The sequence below is a fragment of the Alligator mississippiensis genome, chromosome 5 (assembly GCF_030867095.1).
Source record: "Alligator mississippiensis isolate rAllMis1 chromosome 5, rAllMis1, whole genome shotgun sequence".
NCBI lineage: Eukaryota > Metazoa > Chordata > Crocodylia > Alligatoridae > Alligator > Alligator mississippiensis.
The window spans coordinates 68,269,392-68,290,609 of record NC_081828.1 but is presented as its reverse complement, the minus strand read 5'-3'; the positions used below and the strand labels follow the sequence as shown (position 1 = coordinate 68,290,609).

Sequence of the window (21,218 nt, the reverse complement as noted above, 5' to 3'; positions counted from 1 at the left end):
CCTGGGCTGTGTGGCTCTGCTTTTCAGCAGCGTGCACTGCCCGTGCATATGTTGCGCCATTTTTTTTCCTGTGATTTTTAATCACTGGATATCTCAGGATCAAAAAAATCCCAGCATAGTGCATGCTTGGGCAGCATCCCTTTGCAGCGTGGAGAACACTGGACTATGTGGTATGTGGTGCTGCAAGCATGTTTGCAGCACCACACACTGCGCTCGCACTGCGCTGGACGCACCCTGACTGTACAACTTGGCATGTGCCTGCAGACTATTATAACGCAGAGACTTAAACTTCTAGTTTTAATTTCTCTTTAAATGTTAGGTAGAAGTACTGGTGCATCCATTTTTCTCTGAGATATCGTACTGTCTCAAAAAGCTTACTCAAGTTAATTTTCATATGTGAGAACACATTAAAAAACAAAAAGCATAAAAAATGCCCAAAACATTGATGACTCTTTTTGTCATTATACTTAATTTACATATCCAAAGCATTTTGTGGGTGCTCAACTTTTCCTTTTGGTAGTTTACAGGATTCTAAATTTAGACACTGTATACTTTTGTCATGGACTTGTAGATTTCTTTTTTTAACTTCAGATAGCTGTTCTTGGCATCTTTTTATTTTATATCCTGCCTCTTGTCTCCATCAGAGTTGGCTCGAGCTAGGAAATAAACAGAGAGCAACAGCTGCCACTGGGATGAATGACAAGAGCTCTAGATCTCACTCTGTGTTCACCCTTGTGATGACACAAACAAAGGTATTACTTGGCTGGATGGTTGTTTCCAGTTAATGTTTGTAATCTACTGGTGGAAAATTCAGTTTGTATGGTTAGAAAAGAATGTGTTGGGAGAGGCAAGTATTGCTTGCCAAGCAGCCACATATGGTTTATTTGGTAGTCTTGGTGTGTTAATTAGTGTTTTTAAAATGTATGTTTTAAAAATATCTGAGTCCTTGTAAACTTCTCAGGTCAGCAACTCTTTCCATAACGCAAAGCTTTACATATTTACAGAAATATATAAATTAGCTAAAGGAGAAAACACTACAATACACGGTTCTGTATAGTTACATCCCAGTGACGTTCTATTATTTCATGTCTTGGGTTAGACACTGGATAATTCAAGGGCATCTGGAGACTGTTAGGAGGGAGTTGCTGAGACATTAAGGGGTACAGCATTTCCTGGGCTTTGAGCATCCTCCTTAACTATGTGATCTGTGTATGTATGGAAGACGAGCATGGGAGTAGCAAAGGAGACCAGGTAGACACAGTGCTTCACATCTATAAGCCATCAGTTTTATCCTCCCACAAACAGTTTCCTGATCTTTTGCATTTGTTGTCACCACCTTGTCTTTCCCACCATTGCGGACAAGCTAGGTAAGTATACTTCTCATCAACCATTAGTCTGATCCTGCACTTAGTCATATCAGCAGTAATTCCGCTATATAACATGGGTTCTGAGCTGAGACAGGTAGCAGTATTTAAGCTGAGGTAGCAAAATATTGAACCCCTCCCACACCCAAATAACCCATAAATGCATAAGTAAGTACTACTATGCAATGTTTTGGTATTGTAAACTCTCCAAGGTTTGTTCTCTCTTGATGTCATAGTTTAACAGCTTGGCCTTTTCTTTTTTTAACCTGCTGCTGTCCCACCAAAATAGTAAAATGGATAGACGTCTTGTTTATTGTTAATGGTGAATAGTGCAGTAGAACTTTACCTCTTCATAGATTTTTTTTATTTTGGTGATCAGTCATAGAGAACATTAAATTTTTTCCAGACTAAAAACAGTAATCTCTTTGCTCCAGACAGAATTTGTGGAAGAGGAACAACATGATCATAGGATTACTAGTCGCATAAATCTAATAGATCTAGCCGGTAGCGAACGCTGCTCAGCAACTCAGAGTGATGGGGAGAGGCTGAAGGTAAATTGCATTTACCATTTTGTAAAAAATGGTCTATCCTAAAGAGCGCAGTCTTACGAGGCTATGAAATTAAAATATTTGTTTCTGTGTCAAGTAAATCAGTAAATCTTGCCATAGTGGGTGCTTTTCTTTTTGCAGTGATGATCACTTTTTTATTATTGTTGTTATTAGAAAAAACAGTTCTCTGCAAGTCTGTTACGTGTGTGTGTGGGGGGGGGGGTTGATATCTGATTGACATCCTAGTTCTCATCTAAAACTGCTTTATTATTTGATGTTTGTTTTAGATGTTCTCTTATGATGCAAATTTATTGTAATTTAACCTATAATATTCACTTCTCCTGAGCAAAGGCGAGAACATTTATTGAACTATCTAATTCCTTGGAAATAGAAATAAGCAAAAAAGAAAAAAAAAATCTTTGAGAGAGTGTTCTTTCCAACTTGCTTTTAAACCACTGCCCCCACAATGTACAATTAAGTGCCCTACCCCAATCTGGAGCCAAACTTAATGAAGTAATTTACAGCAGGATGGATTTGAACTTTAAATCAACTTTAAATCATGATTTAAATAACTGGTCAGGATGCCTTGATTTAATCATTGTTTTTTACAAAAAGTGCATTCTTGTTTGATATAACCGTAATTCATATTATTCACAAATCGGAGATAGATGTAGGTTTCATTTTTAGTAGGTACACACTATACATTTTAAAACAGTGATTTATTTTATATTTTTTCAGATTAATTTTTCAGCTACATCAGAAAACTGAATTATGATTGGTTATTTTATTTACGAAAGCTAATTGAAGAAGATATTTGTGAAAGTCACTGGGTGGTGAACTATCTCCAATTCACTAGATTAATCATGGATATTTGGGTGATATTTTTGTCACGCCATATTAGGAGGACATCAAATGAGTGCTGCAGCCATATGTTATTAGTTTGGGGCTTTCTTCATTTTCTTCTAGATTTCTTCTTATCTTTGATTTTTTTTCTTCTCTCTTTTATGGCCTGGAAAGCCTGCTGCTATGATAGGTTTTCCCTTCTACCCTACTATTCCCTCACCTGATCTCAAATTAATGGTGAGGCTATATTCAGAAACTTATCCCTCAAGACTTCTGGAATATTCTGCTCAAAATGTTTCTCATTTGTTTCTACTGTCCCTCAATCCTTGCATTTAACTTCAGACTCCTCCTTGCCCAGCTCTACTCCACGCTCAACAATCATCTATTCATTTAACTTCTTGAGACTTTGCATTTTGAGAGAGAGGCAAGGGCTTGACTCTGTGTACACAAAGTTGCAGAGAGACCATAGGGCTGATGGGTAGTTAATCAGGCCTGCTATCTCTCATCTCCCTATACTGCTATTAACAAGGATGTTATCTCTAGAGACACAAATCCACAGTTTGAGAACTGAAACTAAGCAGAAATGCTTAATGGGATCTTCTAGGCTGAGTCCCATTGGGTACAGTGGTTTTCTTTAAACTTTACTAATCTATACAGGAGCCTCTGGGAACCCCATAAAATTGGGCTCCTGATATAGTCTATGACCTGTTGTGATCTATTTATAAAACTTTTCTAAAAAGATTACATAAATATATTGTCTTAAATAGTATATAATTAGAAGTTATCATCCCTATTCCATGGTGATATCTTTGAGCTTTAACATATCTTAAGTTAAAACTTACTTTATATAGGGTTTTTTTTAAAGCATCTTAACAAAAAATACGATTAAATTAAAAAATATATAATTTAAATAAAATCTGAGGGTTTTTTTTATATTTTTAAAAAAAATTGTTGATTTTTATCCACCCTAGTTTACAGCAAAATGGGTGCATCTAGATGTGTGCTTTATTGCAGAGTTGACTAATTAGCTCCACAGTAAAGTGTCTCAGTCTACATGTGTACGAATATTAGGACAAAGTAAATTAATTAAATCTGCCATAAGATGGTACTGTCAGGGACTGTACTTGTGTCATATAGTCAACTAGATCCAGGCTACTTTATCAGATGATGCTGCCAGTCTAGTACATTCTAGTCTTAGTAATTGGACTGTAAAAATATAAATTGAAGTATTTCATTTTCAGAATTATACTGTGAATTTATTTTTATTTTGTGTTTTTTATATAGGAGGGTGTGAGTATTAATAAGTCATTATTAACTCTTGGGAAGGTCATTTCTGCACTCTCTGAGCAGACTCAAAAAGGGAAGAGAATTTTCATTCCTTACCGGGAATCTGTCCTTACATGGTACGTATATATCCAGTGGCACTACACCAGGGGTGGGCAAAATTCGGCCTGCGGGCTGTATACAGCCTGCCAGGCCATTTTATTCAGCCCATGGGGCCCCTAAAAAATTTAGAAAATTAATATTTATCTGCTCCCAGCTGCCTGTCATGCAACCCTCAATGGCTTGCCAAAATACAGTAAGCAGCCCTCCGCCTGAAATAATTGCCTGCCCTGTACTACACAGTACAGGGGCAGGCAATTAGATATTAAATGGCAACCATCTGTCTTGGACTGTGGATTCAACATCTGAAGTAGCATTGTAATGCCTCACTCTGTCCAATGGGCTTTTCTTACCATTTGCAAAATTGATATAATCGTGAATGATTTATTTATTTATTTCTTAAACGTCCTGGGTACTCTGGAAGCTAATGCATGGAACCTTAGTTTTCTGCTCTATAGATGAGGAAATCAGTTTTCTAGTACTTTTTCCTTTTGACAGCACCCTCATCTTTCTGGGTATGGATAGATATAACATTTGAAGCACCTAAAAGGCTGACTGGACAGACTTAAAAAATGGCAAAATGCTCCAAAACAACCTTGTAGGAACCCCCCCCTACTCTTTAGAAGTGTTTTCGGTTACATATGCATGCTGTATGGGGTACAAGAAGGGAGGGCTTAATCCTCCAGCATCCCATGCTGCTCCAATCTCCTTTCTTGCCTTCCCTGGCCATGGAGTGGGGTAGACTGTCAACAAGAGCTCTCCTGTGTCCTTTACCTCTGCTCTCCTGGAGTGTCCTTCCACTGGAACCAGAAGAATGGATGCTCCACACTTCTCCCACTTGTGGTTGAGGGGCACCCTGGAGGTGGAGTGCACACTGGCAGTCAGCTCTTCATTGAATGTTCTGGTAGGTGGGAGGGGATGAGAAAGGGTTTGCTGCAGCCTGCTGCTCTGCTCTTTAAGACCATGGGGTGCAGAGCATTCTGGTGAGTGCAGCTGAGTGTCCATGAGCACTTTACTGTCTGCAGATGCTCTCTGCTTTCACTCTCCCAGAGTGCCCTTTGCACTGGAACTGGAAGGGACAGTGGGGATGGGCAGGGCACAGTTTGGGGGACAAAGCAGGCCCGTGTCATGCTTCCTGGCTGGAGAACATATTGCTGCATGCAGCTGAGGTGACATTGAAGTGCTTTAGCTTAGAGGTGTGGCAGAGGGCCATGTATTTGTCTACAGCTGAAGTGCTTCAAATGTTACCTCTGTCTCTACCCTTTGTTGTGTATGTCTTTTGTCTGGAAGGAACAACCTCTCATGGATCTTGAGCACTGTAACTGTTCCCCATGGAAAAGCAAGCAACCTTCTACTCTGTCTATATTTTCCTTGCTGCCTTTCTGTTTTTTGCATGAATCATTTTAACTCCATGGTGGTTCTTTCTCCTCCTATTGTAATGTTTTATAGCAGGTTGATAGCCAGATTGTCTCAGTGGCAAAGGAAGGTAGGAGGCAAGAATACAGTCTTTGGGTGAAGGCATGGGTGGGAATCGCTCCTCATTAGCTATCCCCGGTTCCCAGGTTTCCTTCTCTAATGATGAGATACTCATTCATTTCCCATCTGTTAGTTCTGTAGGATCACCTGGGAATCAGCTAGTTTTCCTAAGATTAAGGCAAAACCTTAAGAACATGAATTGCTGTCCAACTGAGCAGTCCTTATAGTCTCATCCAAGTAGTATTTCTGCTGTTGCTTTTTCATCTTGGATAACAGGATAATCTGTGTCATTTTTAAATCAGCTGGTATAGGTAAGCAGTACCCTAATAGGATTTTTTTTCAAAGATAGATTAGAACTTTTGATAATGGAATTATTCCATTGCTGGCAGTTTTAACAATAGTTAAACAATAAACCTGGAGGGAGATAATACTTAAGCATAGAGGGAAAGATGCCGCTTGTGCCTGAAGGGAGCAAAGCAAATAACTTTATAGGCAAGCTTTTTATCCTTCCCAGTATGCTTCCAATATCCATTTTGGCAAGATGTATTGTTTTGCACAGCGCTCAAAAACCTGGAAATTGTTTAGATGAGGAGATAACAGGGATAGTGTAGTTTGGCATGAGATTTTAATACAAGAACAAATTTTAAAAATCTAATACAATAAAAAATCTTTAATCCACATGATAGTCCCTTCCAGGTATTACTTTGGTATTGTCAGTAAGAAAGGAACAAACAAAATAGTTGACATGTTACTTGGCTCAAAATTGACCTGTGATTTATTTATGTAACTCTTAAAACAAGTGTGTCAAAATTGTTTGAGACCTGATTTGAACTGCTGGGCTCCTTGTGGGCCAGATCTGGACCCACCTCTGGTGATGGGATGAACGGTGGCTGTGGAGGTGCTGTAGAAATGTGTGTGACAGTAAGAATCTTATGAGTCATAAAGAATTAAACAATATGTCACATTTATTACAGAAAAAAGTAGTTGAGTTTATCTTACACTTTGAGGGAATTAAGATATCTTGAGATATGGGCCATGTATCTCAAGTCTTCTCCTGCTCCTTCTGATGGCTTCTAGTTGATTTGAAAACCATCTTGAACCAAATAGTAAACATAAGGGTTTCTTTGTTTGTTTATATTTGTATGTATATAGTATGTAATCCATTATGAACTGTAGGGGTAAATTTTGCTTTCAGCATTGGGAATAAATGCCATTTCATTTTCTTCTTAATGAAGGTTGTTAAAGGAAAGTTTAGGTGGAAATTCAAAAACTACTATGATTTCCACAATAAGCCCAGCTGCCAGTTATGTAGAGGAAACGCTTAGCACTCTTCGATATGCTAAGCAAGCCTGTTTGATAATCAACATTGCCAAAGTAAATGAAGACGTGAATGCTAAATTAATCCGAGGTAAGGCTGATATCAGTGGGATTATTTTTTATTTGCATGCATTTTTAATCTACTGTCTAAATAGATCCTACTATCAGTGTCTTCTTGTAACAATTGCATATTTGAGAGAGATTCATTTTAATATTGTTTCTAATTAGTTTTTTTTCAGAATAATTAGCATTAAGAAATTCAGGCCTACTAATGCTTAAGCCAGGGGTGGGCAAAACATGGTTTATGGGCCGGATTCAGCTTGCCAAGGATTTTTATCTGGCCTGTGGTGGGTCCCTTGGCCCAGGCTTGGGGGCAGCCCGCGCCGTGTCATGTGTAGCCAGTCCTACCGCCCTCCCGGCATGTAGTGGGGTTGGAGTGGCACAGCAGCCAGACTCCACTTCTTGGCAGTTCTGGTGCCAGCAGCTCCTTTCAGCTGCTGTTGCCAGTGTTATCACCATTTTGGAGAAATACATGATAGATGAGTGAATACTAGACTTTAACTACAAAAAATAAATTAACTATATATAAAAGACACTTTTTAACTCTAAAGTGTTTCAGACTAACAAGATGCAAACTGTTTTGGTGCCTTGAATTTCAGGTGTACAGTGTAATAAAACACTAATGTATTTCTGTTAAAAATAAATTAATAAACCTCAAAACTGTTCTTGCTCTCTCTTCTCCCCCCACCCCTCCCACCCACACTCCCAATCTTCCCCAAATTAAGGAGTGAATGGGATGTTTTATATTGACAAAATCCCAAGGAACACTCCATGTTAGGATAAAATCCTTAGAGCTCTGATAAAATGGGATACGGTGTTGTTGTTGTTGCTTTTAATTAAACATTGGTTAATCTAGCATCCAGTATTTTGTGTAATGGATGAATTTTGCTCTTAATTAGAACTGAAAGCAGAAATTGAAAAACTGAGAGCAGCTCAGAAAAATGCTCAGAAGACTGACCCTGAAAAATACAGACGTTATCTGCAGGAAATAACATCTTTAAGGGGAAAACTACACCAGCAAGACAAGGATATGGCAGAGATGCAGAGGTGAGGTAGTGAATGTCTTTGAAATGGCAACTAGCAGAAATAGCAAAGTAGTTCTCCTACTCTATTAAATCTAATTTTTATTTTTCTAAAATAATTTTTTTGTGTTTGTATGTGTTCATGTTATGCTAAGGGACTGGAAAGAAAAACTTGAACAAGCAGAAAAAAGAAAATTTGAAGAAACAAAAGAATTACAGGTACCCTTTTTATACAAATTATGGTTATATAGGACAAGTTTTATACTAATAAACACCTTAGTGTGAAGAATTGGGTTTGTCCCAAGAATCAGTTTCCCTCTTCTACACAACTATTGCAGGGAATAGTCAATATTAGTTATCCTCTTCAGGTTAGTGTTCTAAAATTACATGTGTAGGGCATGCACACTTTATTCCTTAAATACATATCGTTACACATAAACAAATCTCAAATATTTTTTTTTTCTGAATCCATTGCGTAGAAAGCAGGAATTACATTCAAGATGGACAATCGTTTGCCAAACCTTGTCAATCTCAATGAGGATCCCCAGCTCTCTGAGTTGCTCTTATACATGATAAAAGGAGGAGAAACTACAGTTGGAAAGTACAAACCAAATTCAGCTCATGATATTCAGCTTTCTGGAGTGCTGATTGCTGATGATCACTGGTATGTGATACCGTCTTTTTCTCTCTTGCTCTTCCTCCTCCCCCCCCCCCCCCCCCAAAAAAAAAAAAAAAAGTTAACTACTTCAAGTATGTTTGATCTTTGTCAGGATAGTAATCTTGTTTGTGTCTTTAGGATTAGCCTAGCTAAACTGTCTGCTTAGGAAAGAAAGTTTTGAAAGAAATGTTTTTGTATGGTACTATGTATTGTAACTTCTCACTTTGAATGGGAAGGTCACACAATTCTGATGCAACTTGACTTTAATCAAAGGATTGAAAGAAGTCATTTAAATACTTTGTTTTTTTAAATATGTGCCTAACTTCAATCTTGTATAGAGTTGCATTGAGTTAAAGACTATCCAAGTGCTTAAAGTGAGGAACTTATTAGGGTAGTTGATCAGTACTTTGCTTAGTTTTATAAAACATTAAAATACTCTCTGCATTTTTTTGGAATGATCACAGAATTTTTCAGTGTCCCAGTCATCTGGATTATGTTGCTGTTCTCAATCTCAGCTAAAAAGGAAGTCAGTTTCCTTTGTGTGAGGTGATAATGTTTTTGAATGACTAATATTACAGAGAGCTGTTTCATAATATAAAATAGGAAATGCAAAATATAAATACATGAATATCTCAAATGAAAATAAATTTTATTATCAGTTCTATACAGGAATGAAAAGTAACACTTTAAAAATAAGCAAAAAATATTAATTATAATGTCAGGATTAGACCATTTTAAATAGTGAAAGATGTAGAAAAGGCAATGAGTGTTAAGTCTTCATGTTTTATCATATTTAATTGGCCATTGTTCACTTTTTCTTTGAAGCACAATGCTGATTCTAGCTGACAGAAGAATAGTATTTTGTTTATGGGTCACTGCTCCATACCAAACGAAAAACATTTTAATGGATTCATTCCTGTTGAGAAACAATAAAATACAATTAAACACGCAGAAGATATGCAGGTTACTGAATGTTTTGTGATATTTTATATACATAGAGGAGTCTGTAAGTTGAGAAATACTGTGCTAGCCCTCACTAAGGATTTTTGTGGGCAAAAATGTTTTGGTGAACATGCATGTTAATTATCCATAAATAGGAATCTAATGCCCACTTTCACCTCCATCTGCTCCCCTCTGCCCTTGCCCCTTGGTAGAGAGGCTTTTGACCAAGGAGACCACTATACAAGGTAGCAGGAGCTTTCATCTTTAAAGTTTCAGTTTTGGTTTAGGAAAAGTGTATATATAAACTTTCTAAAATGTGAATAGAAAATGTAGTCTTCTAAAATTTAGATGCCATTGTAGTTTTTCTTTTCATCATGTTTCAATATTTTCCTCTCTGTATTATTCATCATAGCTAAAATTTCTGAATTAAATAACTTTTATCTGTGAGCTGGCCAGGTTGTAGAACTGTTTTACCATGTGAATATCTGTCTAGAACCAGTTGTTATATAACAAGAAAATCTAAATGTACTAGTGAAAAATAATATATAAAAGGTAATGTGTTTTATCAGTTCAGATGGCAGAAAATTGCTCTGACTTTTTTAGTAGCAGATCTCTTCATACTTAAAGTTACTTCTGATTTAAAATGAAGGCTGTTAGTCATAAAACAATATACTTGAGGAATGTGGTGTGTAACAGGAGGGACGGCAGGCTTGCCGTGCTAGCCCTTGCCGCCTCCTCTACTGTGCCAAGCTTCAGATTTGCACCCTCTTATTCTCACCCGCCACGACTTTGATGATATGTTTCTTTTGTAGGGAGGCTACCTCTCCTCCACTTGGCCACAGTTCTCCTGCTCCGGGTGTCCGGCGTGTCTAGGCCTTGCGGGCCTTCTCTATACGCCGCCCTTCTCACCGGGGCTCTTCCCTCTGCGGTGCCGCCCTTCTCACCGGGGCTCTTCCCTCTGCGGTGCCGCCCTTCTCACCGGGGCTCTTCCCTCTGCGGTGCCGCCCTTCTCACCGGGGCTCTTCTGTGGAGCTGGGGTCTGTACCCCCGAACTCCGTGCCCTCACTGGGGCTGGGGTCCTCACTCTATCGTGAGTCCCCTATGAGGCCTCCTCCATCCCCTTATAGCCTCACCCAAACCACCGGTGTTAAACAAACGGGTTTTCTCTCCTACCACAGTGACCAATGCTGCTCTGGCATTCAGGTTCTCTCTCTCCTGGCCAGGAGTTTCCTTATCCTTCCCCATTGGTAGGGAACTCCTACTGTCTTAGATGCCAGTCAGCAACTGCCTCTGGTCTCGGCTCCCCTCCTTCTCATGTGAGCCAGGTCTTGCCTCTTATAGCCAGCTGACCGCTGGCAGGTGTGGGTTGTTTGCTGGCTCCCGTTGCCTTGGGAACCGCACCTGAGGAGTCTTCCGCGCTCTCTCAGTAGCAGGCACCTTAGTGTCCTGCTACATGGTGCAATGAATGATTAGTGTGAAGACTATCAGTTTTTCTGGGGGGAAAAAGCAGTCTAAAACAGTGAAACCAAGCTTTTTGGCAAGCATGCCACAAATTAACCCCGCATTCCCTGAGTGCCATTCCAATCCTCTTCCTCTGCCTGATCTCTCTGTTCCTGCCTTCTGCTCCCAGTCCTCTGCTCCCTGCCTGGCCTGCTGCTCTGTGTTATGCTTCTTCTTTTCTGCCTGATCTACTACTTTGCTTTCTGCTTCCTTCCCTATCTGCCACTGTACTCTCTACTACCTTGCTGATCTGCTGTATGGTGCCCCAGGCCACTTGTGGCAGTCATGCTACAAGTTTGTCACCCCTGATAATTTAGACAACCTTTTAAAAATGGTGATGCTGATCCCATCTGCAGCATCCCAGCCCTCCTGGGTCTGTGCCAAGGGCTGCTCTCAAACTTCCCTCCTAATACAGTCTCCACTTACTATTGCTGCCAGTTATTTCTGATTTTTGTTGCTATTGGTAATGGCTAGCTTGAATTATGTGGGGGGAGTGTAAGTTCAGGCTGCAGCAGTGGTGTGAAAGATCTGCCCTTGTCACAGAGCCGGAAGGGCTGTGGCAGCTGCCAGCTAGATGCTGCACTGAGCATGTGGCAGAGAAATGAATGACTCAGGGTAGAGAGAGTGCCATAAGTTGCATGTCTGTCTGTCTATAATGTGCTCTAGTCTATAAACTTTATTTTAAATTCACAATGCCTGTTGATGTCACAAATGTTTTTTGTTTTCAGCATTATCAAAAATGTTCACAGTAACGTGAGTATTACCCCCCTGGGAGAAGCAAAGACATATGTTAATGGGAAACAAATTTTGGACCGAACAATTCTGCACCATGTAAGTTGACTGTCAAAAGATTAACTCTGTTTACATATTGCATATTAATAAACACCCAGCACTGGTTTAAAGGCTTTGATTGTAGATTTTGAGAATGCTCTGAAATGGTTAAATTTGACAAGAGTATTAGATCTCTTATTGTTTCCCACGTTTGTTTTACTGTATATTTATTGTAAAATTAGAGAACTACAGATTTTTTTGTATTTTTTCAGGGTGATCGTGTAATCCTTGGTGGAGACCATTATTTTAGGTTTAATCATCCTGTAGAAGTTCAGAAAGTAAAAAGGCTATCTTGTGGAACGACTCTTTCAAGTGATGGTCCAAAAGATTTTGAATTTGCAAAAAATGAACTTCTGGTTGCACAAAGGTCACAGTAAGTATTGGTTCTCCCAGTCTGAAAATAAGATGCATAAAAGAGCACCCTAGTTTATATTAATAGGAGTGTTTGTATACCAGCAGCTGGAAGTGATTCTTCTTCACATTATTTGGTTCAAATGAGGCCTCACCTGGAGCATTGTGTCCAAGTGTGAGTATTCAATTTCATATCATACCCAGGAGGTGGAAAAATGGGAAAGAAGAAGAAAGCAGCAAAAGTAATCAGATATCTAGAAACATGACATATTAACAAAAAAAAAGAATATGGAAGGGTGATTTGATCCAGCCTTCAAATACAAAAAAGTCTTCTTATGAAGAGGATAGTGATCAGTTGTCTTCTGAGCATTACAGAGAACTGGAGAAGAAGTAATGGGCTTAAATTGCACCCAGGGAGATTTAGATTTAGTAATAAAAACTTCCAATGACACCCTGCCTAGATGATCTGTTCCAGTACTTCACCACCTGGCACAGATAGAAAGTTCTTAAGTGCAGGTTAGATAAATATTTATGTTGGTGGTTGAGATGGAGATGATTCTGCCTTCAGCTGAACTAGCAGACCTTTAGGGGAGACCCTTTCAGCCTTTTTTGTGATTATTTCTGCTATGGCAGCAAGCTGTTTTTTTGTGAAATATGGAATGTAAGGATATAAACATCCAATATGTAAAAGACATGCACTCCATTTTTAGGAGAAGTAAGCATTAGGCCTGTGTGAAGCTTTGGTCCCTGATTCGATTTGGCCCAATTCAGTGGCCAAACCTCTGAATCTGAATCAAATCAGAGGACCCTTTAATCTTTCTGAATTGAATCGGAACCCTCTGAATTGATTCGGAAAGATTGAGGCATAGAGATGGCTTTAATGTTTTTTCTACATACCTTTAGGTAGCAGCGACTGATGAATGCTGTGATGCTGGGGCGCATGGAGTGTCCCACAGAAGAATGGGGGGGGGGTTCCCCAGCGTGCTCAGCAGCAGACCCAGAAGTGGAGCAGAAGCAATTCTGGTCTACTTCCGGGTCTGCCAGGGAGTGCGCTGGGGGGCCCCTTGCGCTCCCCCGGGTTGGTGACTGGTGCCTCCTGGGGGGCACCTGGGGTCCCCTGTGGCCGATCACCAAGCCAGGGAGGCGTGGGGGGAGCCACCCAGCATGCTCCCTGGCAGACCCAGAAGTGGACTGGAAGTGCTTCTGAACCACTGTGGCTTCGCTGCCGAGCATGTGGAGGGGCCCCCCTGCACTCCTGTGGGATGCTCCATGCACCCCAGCATTGCAGCACTCACGAACCACACCTGCTACCTCAAGGTACGTAGAAAAAACTCTTAAAGCTCTGTCTACGTCTGAATTGCTGACTCTCCGAATCAGCATCGAATCTTCATATTCGGAATCAAATCAGGGACAGTGATCTGAATCAACAAATTGAATCACTGTCCCTGATTCAGACCGAATCCGAATCACACAGGGCCCGCTTCGTGTTCCCCTAGTAAGCAGCATGACATTAAAGTCCTAAATCTAACTTGAATAAATGTAAATGTATGCTTGCACATAAAGAATATTGCAATTTATTTTGTTTTCTTACTGCAAACTTTGTTTTGTAGTCTCTAATTGTGGATTGTTTGGATTTTTAAAATGGGATTCTAATGTATTATTTTTATTTTGGAAATATATCACACTTTTTGAATAGCACTTAGGCTTAAGTTTTCCTGCATAGCTTCTTCCTTTGTGACAAATAATTAAATTATTCTGTTTATAAAGAATCCGGAGTGTTGTTTCAGCTGTAATTGGTCCAGGAAATGCTGAGAGGCAAGGCTTTTATGTGCTATTTTTTTACTGGATTAATGGTATAGTTGGGAGAGCTGTTAGATGAACCTTTGGGCATCAAGTGCCCTTCCCCATGTCTGAAGGAGAAGCAGACACAGGCTAAGCTAAATTTAAAATAAATAAAAGGACTCCATGCAAATACAAACAGTCTGCTTGGAGGGATGGAGGAGGGCTTTGAGCTAGTAATGAAGAGGTATAGACAGGTGCAACGGGTTAGCGGCAAAGCAGATCTTTCTAGAAGAGGTTGGGGGCAATTACCTGAGCAGTTCAAGGAAATGATTGGCAGTATCTGTAAGGCTGTAGTGAGCCACAAAGGCATTGCCTATGCTAGACAGGTAAAATTTGGTCTTAATAGAATAACAAATCACTCTTCCCAGGCCTATCTTCTGGAGATGTTTTGTAAATTATTTTTCAGCTTGAAGATTGTTGGGTCAGAGAAGAAATGGTTGTTCTGTGAAAAATATAGCTCTATCTATGTTCCTGTGTCTCTGTCTATTATCTTTTCAGTAAAAGTTCATTCTGGTGTGTAAATCCTGTCTAGTTTCACTCACACAGTTTGCATGGACGCATGTGAATGAGATGCACTACATTGCGTGATGTGCATGGATTCTGATGGTTTTGTTGAGAGGGGTCTTCACTTGTGGCACTGGAGATGTGTTGATAGGTTCATTTATTGTTGAGGCAGGGTTGTGTCCCATCTGGAGTCTTGTGATTGGAGGGGATTTTGCTTTAGCTGATGAGTTGGGCCAGGTTTGCCGGTTGCTTGAAGTCAATACTTCCCTCAAGTCTGAACTTTTTCAATTATAGGCCATAACTTGTTTGATGGTCCTTCTAACAGATTCCAGTCTGGGATGGTATGTAACAACCAGAGGAGTATGAGTGAAGGGAATCTTCTTCCAGTATTGAAGTAAGCCATTGCAGGCTATTTGCATGGCACATTCATAGATGGAATCTATTGATCTGCTGCAGTGTCCTTGCTAGTTAAAGGCGCTTTTCATGTTGGTGAAGTGGGTTGTCACAAATGTTCTCGGAGAAGATGCAGTGGTATTTGAGGGCCTGACAGTAGATGAGAGTTTATCATAGAAAGTTTGGGTTGGAAGGGATCACAGCAGTTCATCCAATCTAACCCCCTGCTCAGAGTAGGACCATCCTCAGCTATATCATCCCAGCCAAGGCTTTGTCTAGCCAGGTTTTAAAAACCTCCCAAGATGGAGATTCTACAACCTGTCTGGGTAACCTAACCTGTTCCAGTGTTTTACTACCCTCTGAGTGAGAAAGTGTTTCCTAATATCTAACCTAAACTTCCCTTGCTGCAGCTTGAAACCGTTGCTCTTTGTTCTGTCATCTACCACCAGTGAGAACAGTTTTGCTCCATCCTCTTTGGAACCACCCTTCAAGTAATTAGAGGCTGCTATTAAATCCCCCCTCAGTCTTCTCTTCTCCAGATTAAATAAACTCACTTCTCCCAACCTCATAAATCATATATCCCAGCCTCCTAACCATTTTCCTTGCCCTCTGCTAGACTCTCCAATCTGCCCACATCCTTTCTCTAGTGGGGGGGGAGGGTCACAACTGGACATGGTACTCCAGATGTGGCCTCACCAGTGCCAAATAGAAAGGAAGGATCACTTCCCTCGATCTGCTGGCAGCGTGCCTACTATTGCAGCCCAGTATACCGCTAGTCTTCTTCACAACAAGGGCACGCTGTTGGCTCATATTCAGCTTATAGTCCATTGTAACTTCTAGGTCCTTTTCTGCAGAGCTGCTGCTTAGCCAGTCAGTCCCCAGCCTGTATTTGTGCATGGAATTGTTCCATCCTAAGTGCAGGACTTTGCTTCCTTGGTGTGTCTAGGGTCGTTGCTGGTTTTGTGGACTTGTGTGGTGATCTGTGGGCTTTCTGCATACAGTGTTTTGTAGGGTGGCTTTGTGGAATGTAGACTGGGTATCCAGAATCTTTCATAGATGTAGGGCTTTCCCCCTTCAAAAAATGCATAAAAAACATGGATAAAGCTGAATGAAGATTATTTTTAATACTGTATTTACTTGAATATAAAGTAAAATTATTTTTTCTCTAATCAGCATAAAAAAGCCCCTCATCTTACAATTGCATACAAGAAAACTAGGGCTGTGCGAAACGTCTATGTTTTGATTCAGTTTTGGATTCAGCCATTTCAGAGGACAGTGGTTCGTTTTGGTGTTTCGGATCACTGTCCTGTTTCGTTTTGGCCGAATCTGTTTCAGAGATTTGGCTCTGACAAATCTCTTCTGAATTTGTTTCGAACGCGCTGCAAGTGTCGCGCTGCCCTACCTAGCCATGCAGGGCTTGGGGCGGGGGGCTGCAGGACCCCAGCAGGGAGTAGGATGGGGCTGCGGGTGGCTCATTTAGGAGAGGGGGAGGACTGTGCAGGCAAGGAGACCCCCGCATGGATCTCTGATCCCTGTCACGCTGGGTCGTGGATCAGGGAAGCAGTGCAGAACGGCAAGCAAACCTGCTGATCCGTGCTGTGTGACTCGGCTCTGCAGGGAGCAGAGATCTGCGCTGGAGTCTTCTTGCTGCCGCTGCCTACCCTGTGCAGCCCCAGATCTCTGCTCCTTGCAGAGCCAGGTCATGTTGCAGGGACTAGCACTGCCCTACCATGCGACCTGATTCCACAGAGAGCAGAGATCCACGCTGGGGTCTCCTTGCCTCTGCTGCCCGCCCCGTGCAGCCCCGCATTGCCGGAGCAGTGGCCGTGAGGAGACCCCTGGCACGGATCCCTGCTCCCTCCGGAGCCCAGTCGCACGGCAGGGCAGCAGCGTACAGCTGTTTCGCTGCAAGCCCGGCTCCAAAACGCTGACATATTTTCTGAAACATTTCTGAAACATTTTGGATGCCTTGTTTCGTTTCAGAGATGTTTCTTTCGTTTTGATTCGGATTTGGTGTTTCAGGTGCTGAAATATCACAAAACACCTCTGAAATGAAATGGCTGCTGAAATTTCGCACAGCCCTAAGGGAAACCTCATTAAATACATTGTCTATCATGAAAGTGCTGCCAAAGCAGCATGAACTCCGTAATGGAAACCATCCATGAAGCTGATTTAAATACAGTCAACGGTGAGCGTGCCTATAAAACGCATGGCTAAAATTGGGCAAATATAGTGATGAAAGCCATTTTATTTTATTTTATTTGTGTGTATCAAAAAAAAAAGGGTGGGTGTTCTCCGGGAACTGGCACCAGGCCTGGAGGTACTGCAATTCCAGGCCAGCACCATGAGGGCCAAAGCCAACCTTGACACCCTCCCCTTGGTACCACAAATGTTAAAGTTCAAGTTAAAAAAGGTCAAGGCAGAAAGTAATACGAGGGGCGAGGGGTTATATAGCAGGGGTAGGGGTGGGAATGTAACTAAATTACGTATCAAAACACGCAGCCAACTGAGACGAGTAGGAAGGGAGAAAAGCTTGGGGGGAAACACGATGCTTATAGAGTCAGGAATATATCAGAGAACCTGCACAATGATGCATTATTCAGGTTTGGAGGTGGTTTACAAAAAGCACACATTTGGTTACAGATAGTATGATGTGGCATACAGTTGTGGGGGTTGGGAAGAGTCCAGGATGGACAAAATCCTTAGAGTTAGTTAAGCGGAGTGGCAGGGGGCGGTCAAGCAGTCTTCACCACGTTGCTTCTGGTTGTCACATATGTGGTGGGGTCCACATAGTGGCACTGTCCCGTGATGTCCTTCACGTAGATGTCCCTGTAGCAGTGGATGGTGTTGGACACCATGAGGCTTGGAGTACTGGTGGGATATGCAGCAGGCATGCAGGACACACTCATTGCTGGGGTCCCATACTCTGAGAGCCGTGATGATCAGTGCCTTGACTGTCGTATTGTATCCCTGGCTCCTTGGGGTGTCCGCCAGTGACTGGTATTTTTCTCGCTTCTGCTAATGGACCTTGACGAAAGCTTGCCACCAGTTCTTGAACAGAATGGTGACATCTACCATCGTAAATGCACTTGCTGTCCTCATTTTTTACAACAGTGGCTGGGCACACCCGGTCTTATAGCCTGGGACGGTGTGGTTGATGAACATAGTCCCTGCTGAGGCTGGGATGGCCTTGGTCAGCTGGTCCTGGATGGCATTGTGGTGTATATGGCATGGAGCTTGCAGGCACACAGTATATGGGGGAGGGTCTCTGCCTCATAGTTGCAGTGTCGGCACCTCTTGTTGTGGTTCCTGTACTAGGCAGCGCTGCTGAATGACAAGCAGTTGAGGCGGGTATGGTGGATGAAGTGCCAGTCTACAAACCAGGTGAAGCTCCCATTGGGTATGAAGTGGTTGCTAGCATCCCACTTTGAGGTGAGTTCAAAGACCTTGCCCTGGCTAGGCTTTGCCCTTAGGTCGCTGGCATACTTGGCTCGGATGGTGTCTTTCAAGAACTGTTCCAGGAAGGTCCTAATGTGGTGGGGTCACGATGCAGTTGGTGTTGGAGGTCAAGAGCAGCAATACTTCCAGCTTTTGTCATTCCTCGTTCCAGGTCTAGGCTTAGTCAATGTGCTTCCCAAGGTTGCGCGTGGCATTGTGGGCTTGGCTTCACAGGAAGGCAGAGACCTTGCTGTTTCCACTGAACTCGCCCTCCAGCAAGCCACTCAGGAAGGTGGCTAGGTCATGTCTGGTGGACTGCCTTGCAATCTTCTTGGGGGTTTCTCCTTCAGGGCAGGCAGATCAGGAGGCGGAAGGTGTGGGTGACCATTGTGGTATTGCAGAGGTTTCCCATGTGGCACATTGGTGCCTCCCTACCAACGGGACATGCAGGATTTTGTTGCTGGCCCACAGTCGGAGGTGCAGCCACTTCTTAAGCAGCTGTCGGATCTCGGGATCCACCTTCTTGAGGGGGGGGAGGGTCTTGGGGACCACCAATTCCCTCAGGATGAACGTGATGTGGGGGATGAAGAAAGTGTTCACTGCATCTGTCTTCTGCCAGGGGGCCAGTAGGGACAAATTCAGCTTGTGCACGTTCTGCACGATTCCACGGGTGGTCTCTTGTGTCTGCTTTGCCCAGTGTTTGGTGGGTGTTCCCAGGTAGATGTAGCTCTCGCTGTCCCTTAGGCACCTTATCTGCTTGCCCTGGATGATGAGGCTGGAATCCAGAACTGAGTTCTTCCTGCAGTTGATGTGCAGGGAGGCACATCTGATGCTGTTAAAGAGGAGCCCCATCCATTCGGCCACCTCCAAACTGGCACTGGGTCAAGAGGTACTGTAATACTAGGTCAGCACTGTGGTGGCCAGAGTCAACCTTGACACCCTGTCCTTGGTGCCAAAAATGCTATATTTGATCTTAGTCACTCTACCACAAGGGTATATCAGTGCAACTTGTTGCATATGATTAGTGTGGTTATCTATCTATCTATCTATCTATCTATCTATCTATCTATCTATCTATCTATCTATCTATCTATCTATCTATCTGCATCAGTTGCATACAATGTTTTATTGATATATTTACAATTTTTAAGCAATTTGGAAGCCTACCAGTGTTTCAATCATTATAATAAAATAAATTCTAAATACCTATATGTTTTGGCATTTGTTTTTGTTTTTATCATGGCAGAGCTCCCCCTGCCCCTTTCACTCACCAGGATGTGGGTCCAGCTGAACTTGTCCCCCCTGCTGCTTTGTGGTACTGAGCAGCCCTGATATGCTGGTGCTGTGCCTGGTGCCCCATGCTGTTGCCCTTACTCCTGACCCAGAGCCCATTGGCTCTGCTGGTGCTCCTTACTCTTGACCTGCTGCCCCAGGCCCCAGCCTCCCAGTGTGTGAGGAAGGGGGTGAATCTGTAGGGAATGGGTTGAGTGGGTGTGTGGGGAAGGGGGGCATGGCCTCCAAGGTGAGCACAATGGCATGGAGTTGTGCCCCCACTGCTGCCAGGTGGGCAGGGGGCACCTCACCTTGGCAGCCATGGCAGTGTAGCACTCCCTCCTGCACTGGGTCTCACCTGCTGGGCCAGGGAGACCACTTGCCTGGAGCTTAGTCTGACTAGGCTGCAGCCCTGCATGGGGGCACCTCCCCTTCCGCTTTGTCGCCTGTGCCCCTTTCTGCCCTCTACCACCATAGTCTTACCTGGAGGGAGCTATGGGAGCTGTTCTCCAACACCCTGCCTGGCTGCCTCCAACACCCTGCCTGGCTGCCTGCACACATGCAGGTGGCACCCCTTACCCCCTGCATCCCACTTCACTCCCCTTCCTTCCCCCCAGCCCCAAGCATGCTAGAACTCTGTCCCCTGCGTTTAAAGGAGAAGATCCATGTTTTTTCACAGCAAACAGAAAACCTGGATCCCTGGTGATAAGGTGTTTTACTGGCCCACAGGTGTGATATCCATTCCACTAGCTCCTTCATGGCATGTTTGATTTCTGCAGTCTTCCTTGACTACATGCTTGATTTCTGCAGTCTTCCTTGACTAAATGTTGAGTTCTTCCAGTCTAGTGTTGATTTGTCGGTCTCTCATGTGGATATTAATTGTGAAAGATTCTTAATAAAACAAATCTTGGAGTAAAATGTGATTAAAATGTATTAGTTGAGACTAAAATATGATATGATTACCCTATTTTTCATCACATGTATGTTTTGCCTTAAGAAATTGAATCTCTGCAGGACACCAATACTTTTAAAATAAACAGGAAATTCACCACTATTAAGATCAAAGGGTTTTGGATATGCAATACATTCTTAACAGAAGGAATAATATAATCTCTCTGAGAGAGCTGTAAAAGGCAGGTTAAAAGTTAACATTTAAATTTTTAAATTCCTTGACCCTTAGGCTTGAATCAGAAATTGAGGAGGCACGACTGAAAGCTAAGGAAGAAATGATTCAAGGTATCCAAATTGCAAAAGAAATGGCTCAGCAAGAACTCCTATCTCAAAAAAAAGTTTATGAAAGCAAGATAAAATCACTGGAAGCAGAACTGGTAAGCTGCTATTGCATAATCAAATGAAAAGATATAGCATGTAATTTTCTATGGTGTCCTGCTTGAGTAGCCTCTCACTTCATGAATACCAGGCTCTGTCCCTTATGTACAAAAGGAGTAATTGCAAAATAAGATTCTCTCTGTAT

The 21,218-nt window shown here is 42.3% G+C and overlaps 1 protein-coding gene across 2 annotated transcripts in view; it reads left to right on the top strand.

Annotated features, from left to right (window-relative positions):
- The window catches only part of KIF14 (kinesin family member 14), a 64,019-nt gene that overhangs the window by 15,997 nt on the left and 26,804 nt on the right, over positions 1–21,218 (top strand). For both annotated transcript variants that reach the window (XM_019491208.2, XM_059728442.1), the window contains 10 exons: positions 645–752; positions 1,799–1,915; positions 4,040–4,158; positions 6,850–7,022; positions 7,891–8,038; positions 8,169–8,232; positions 8,493–8,677; positions 11,842–11,944; positions 12,157–12,317; positions 20,925–21,072. In XM_019491208.2, the coding sequence (XP_019346753.2) occupies positions 645–752; positions 1,799–1,915; positions 4,040–4,158; positions 6,850–7,022; positions 7,891–8,038; positions 8,169–8,232; positions 8,493–8,677; positions 11,842–11,944; positions 12,157–12,317; positions 20,925–21,072 (1,326 nt within the window). The remainder of the gene's footprint in view (positions 1–644; positions 753–1,798; positions 1,916–4,039; positions 4,159–6,849; positions 7,023–7,890; positions 8,039–8,168; positions 8,233–8,492; positions 8,678–11,841; positions 11,945–12,156; positions 12,318–20,924; positions 21,073–21,218) is intronic.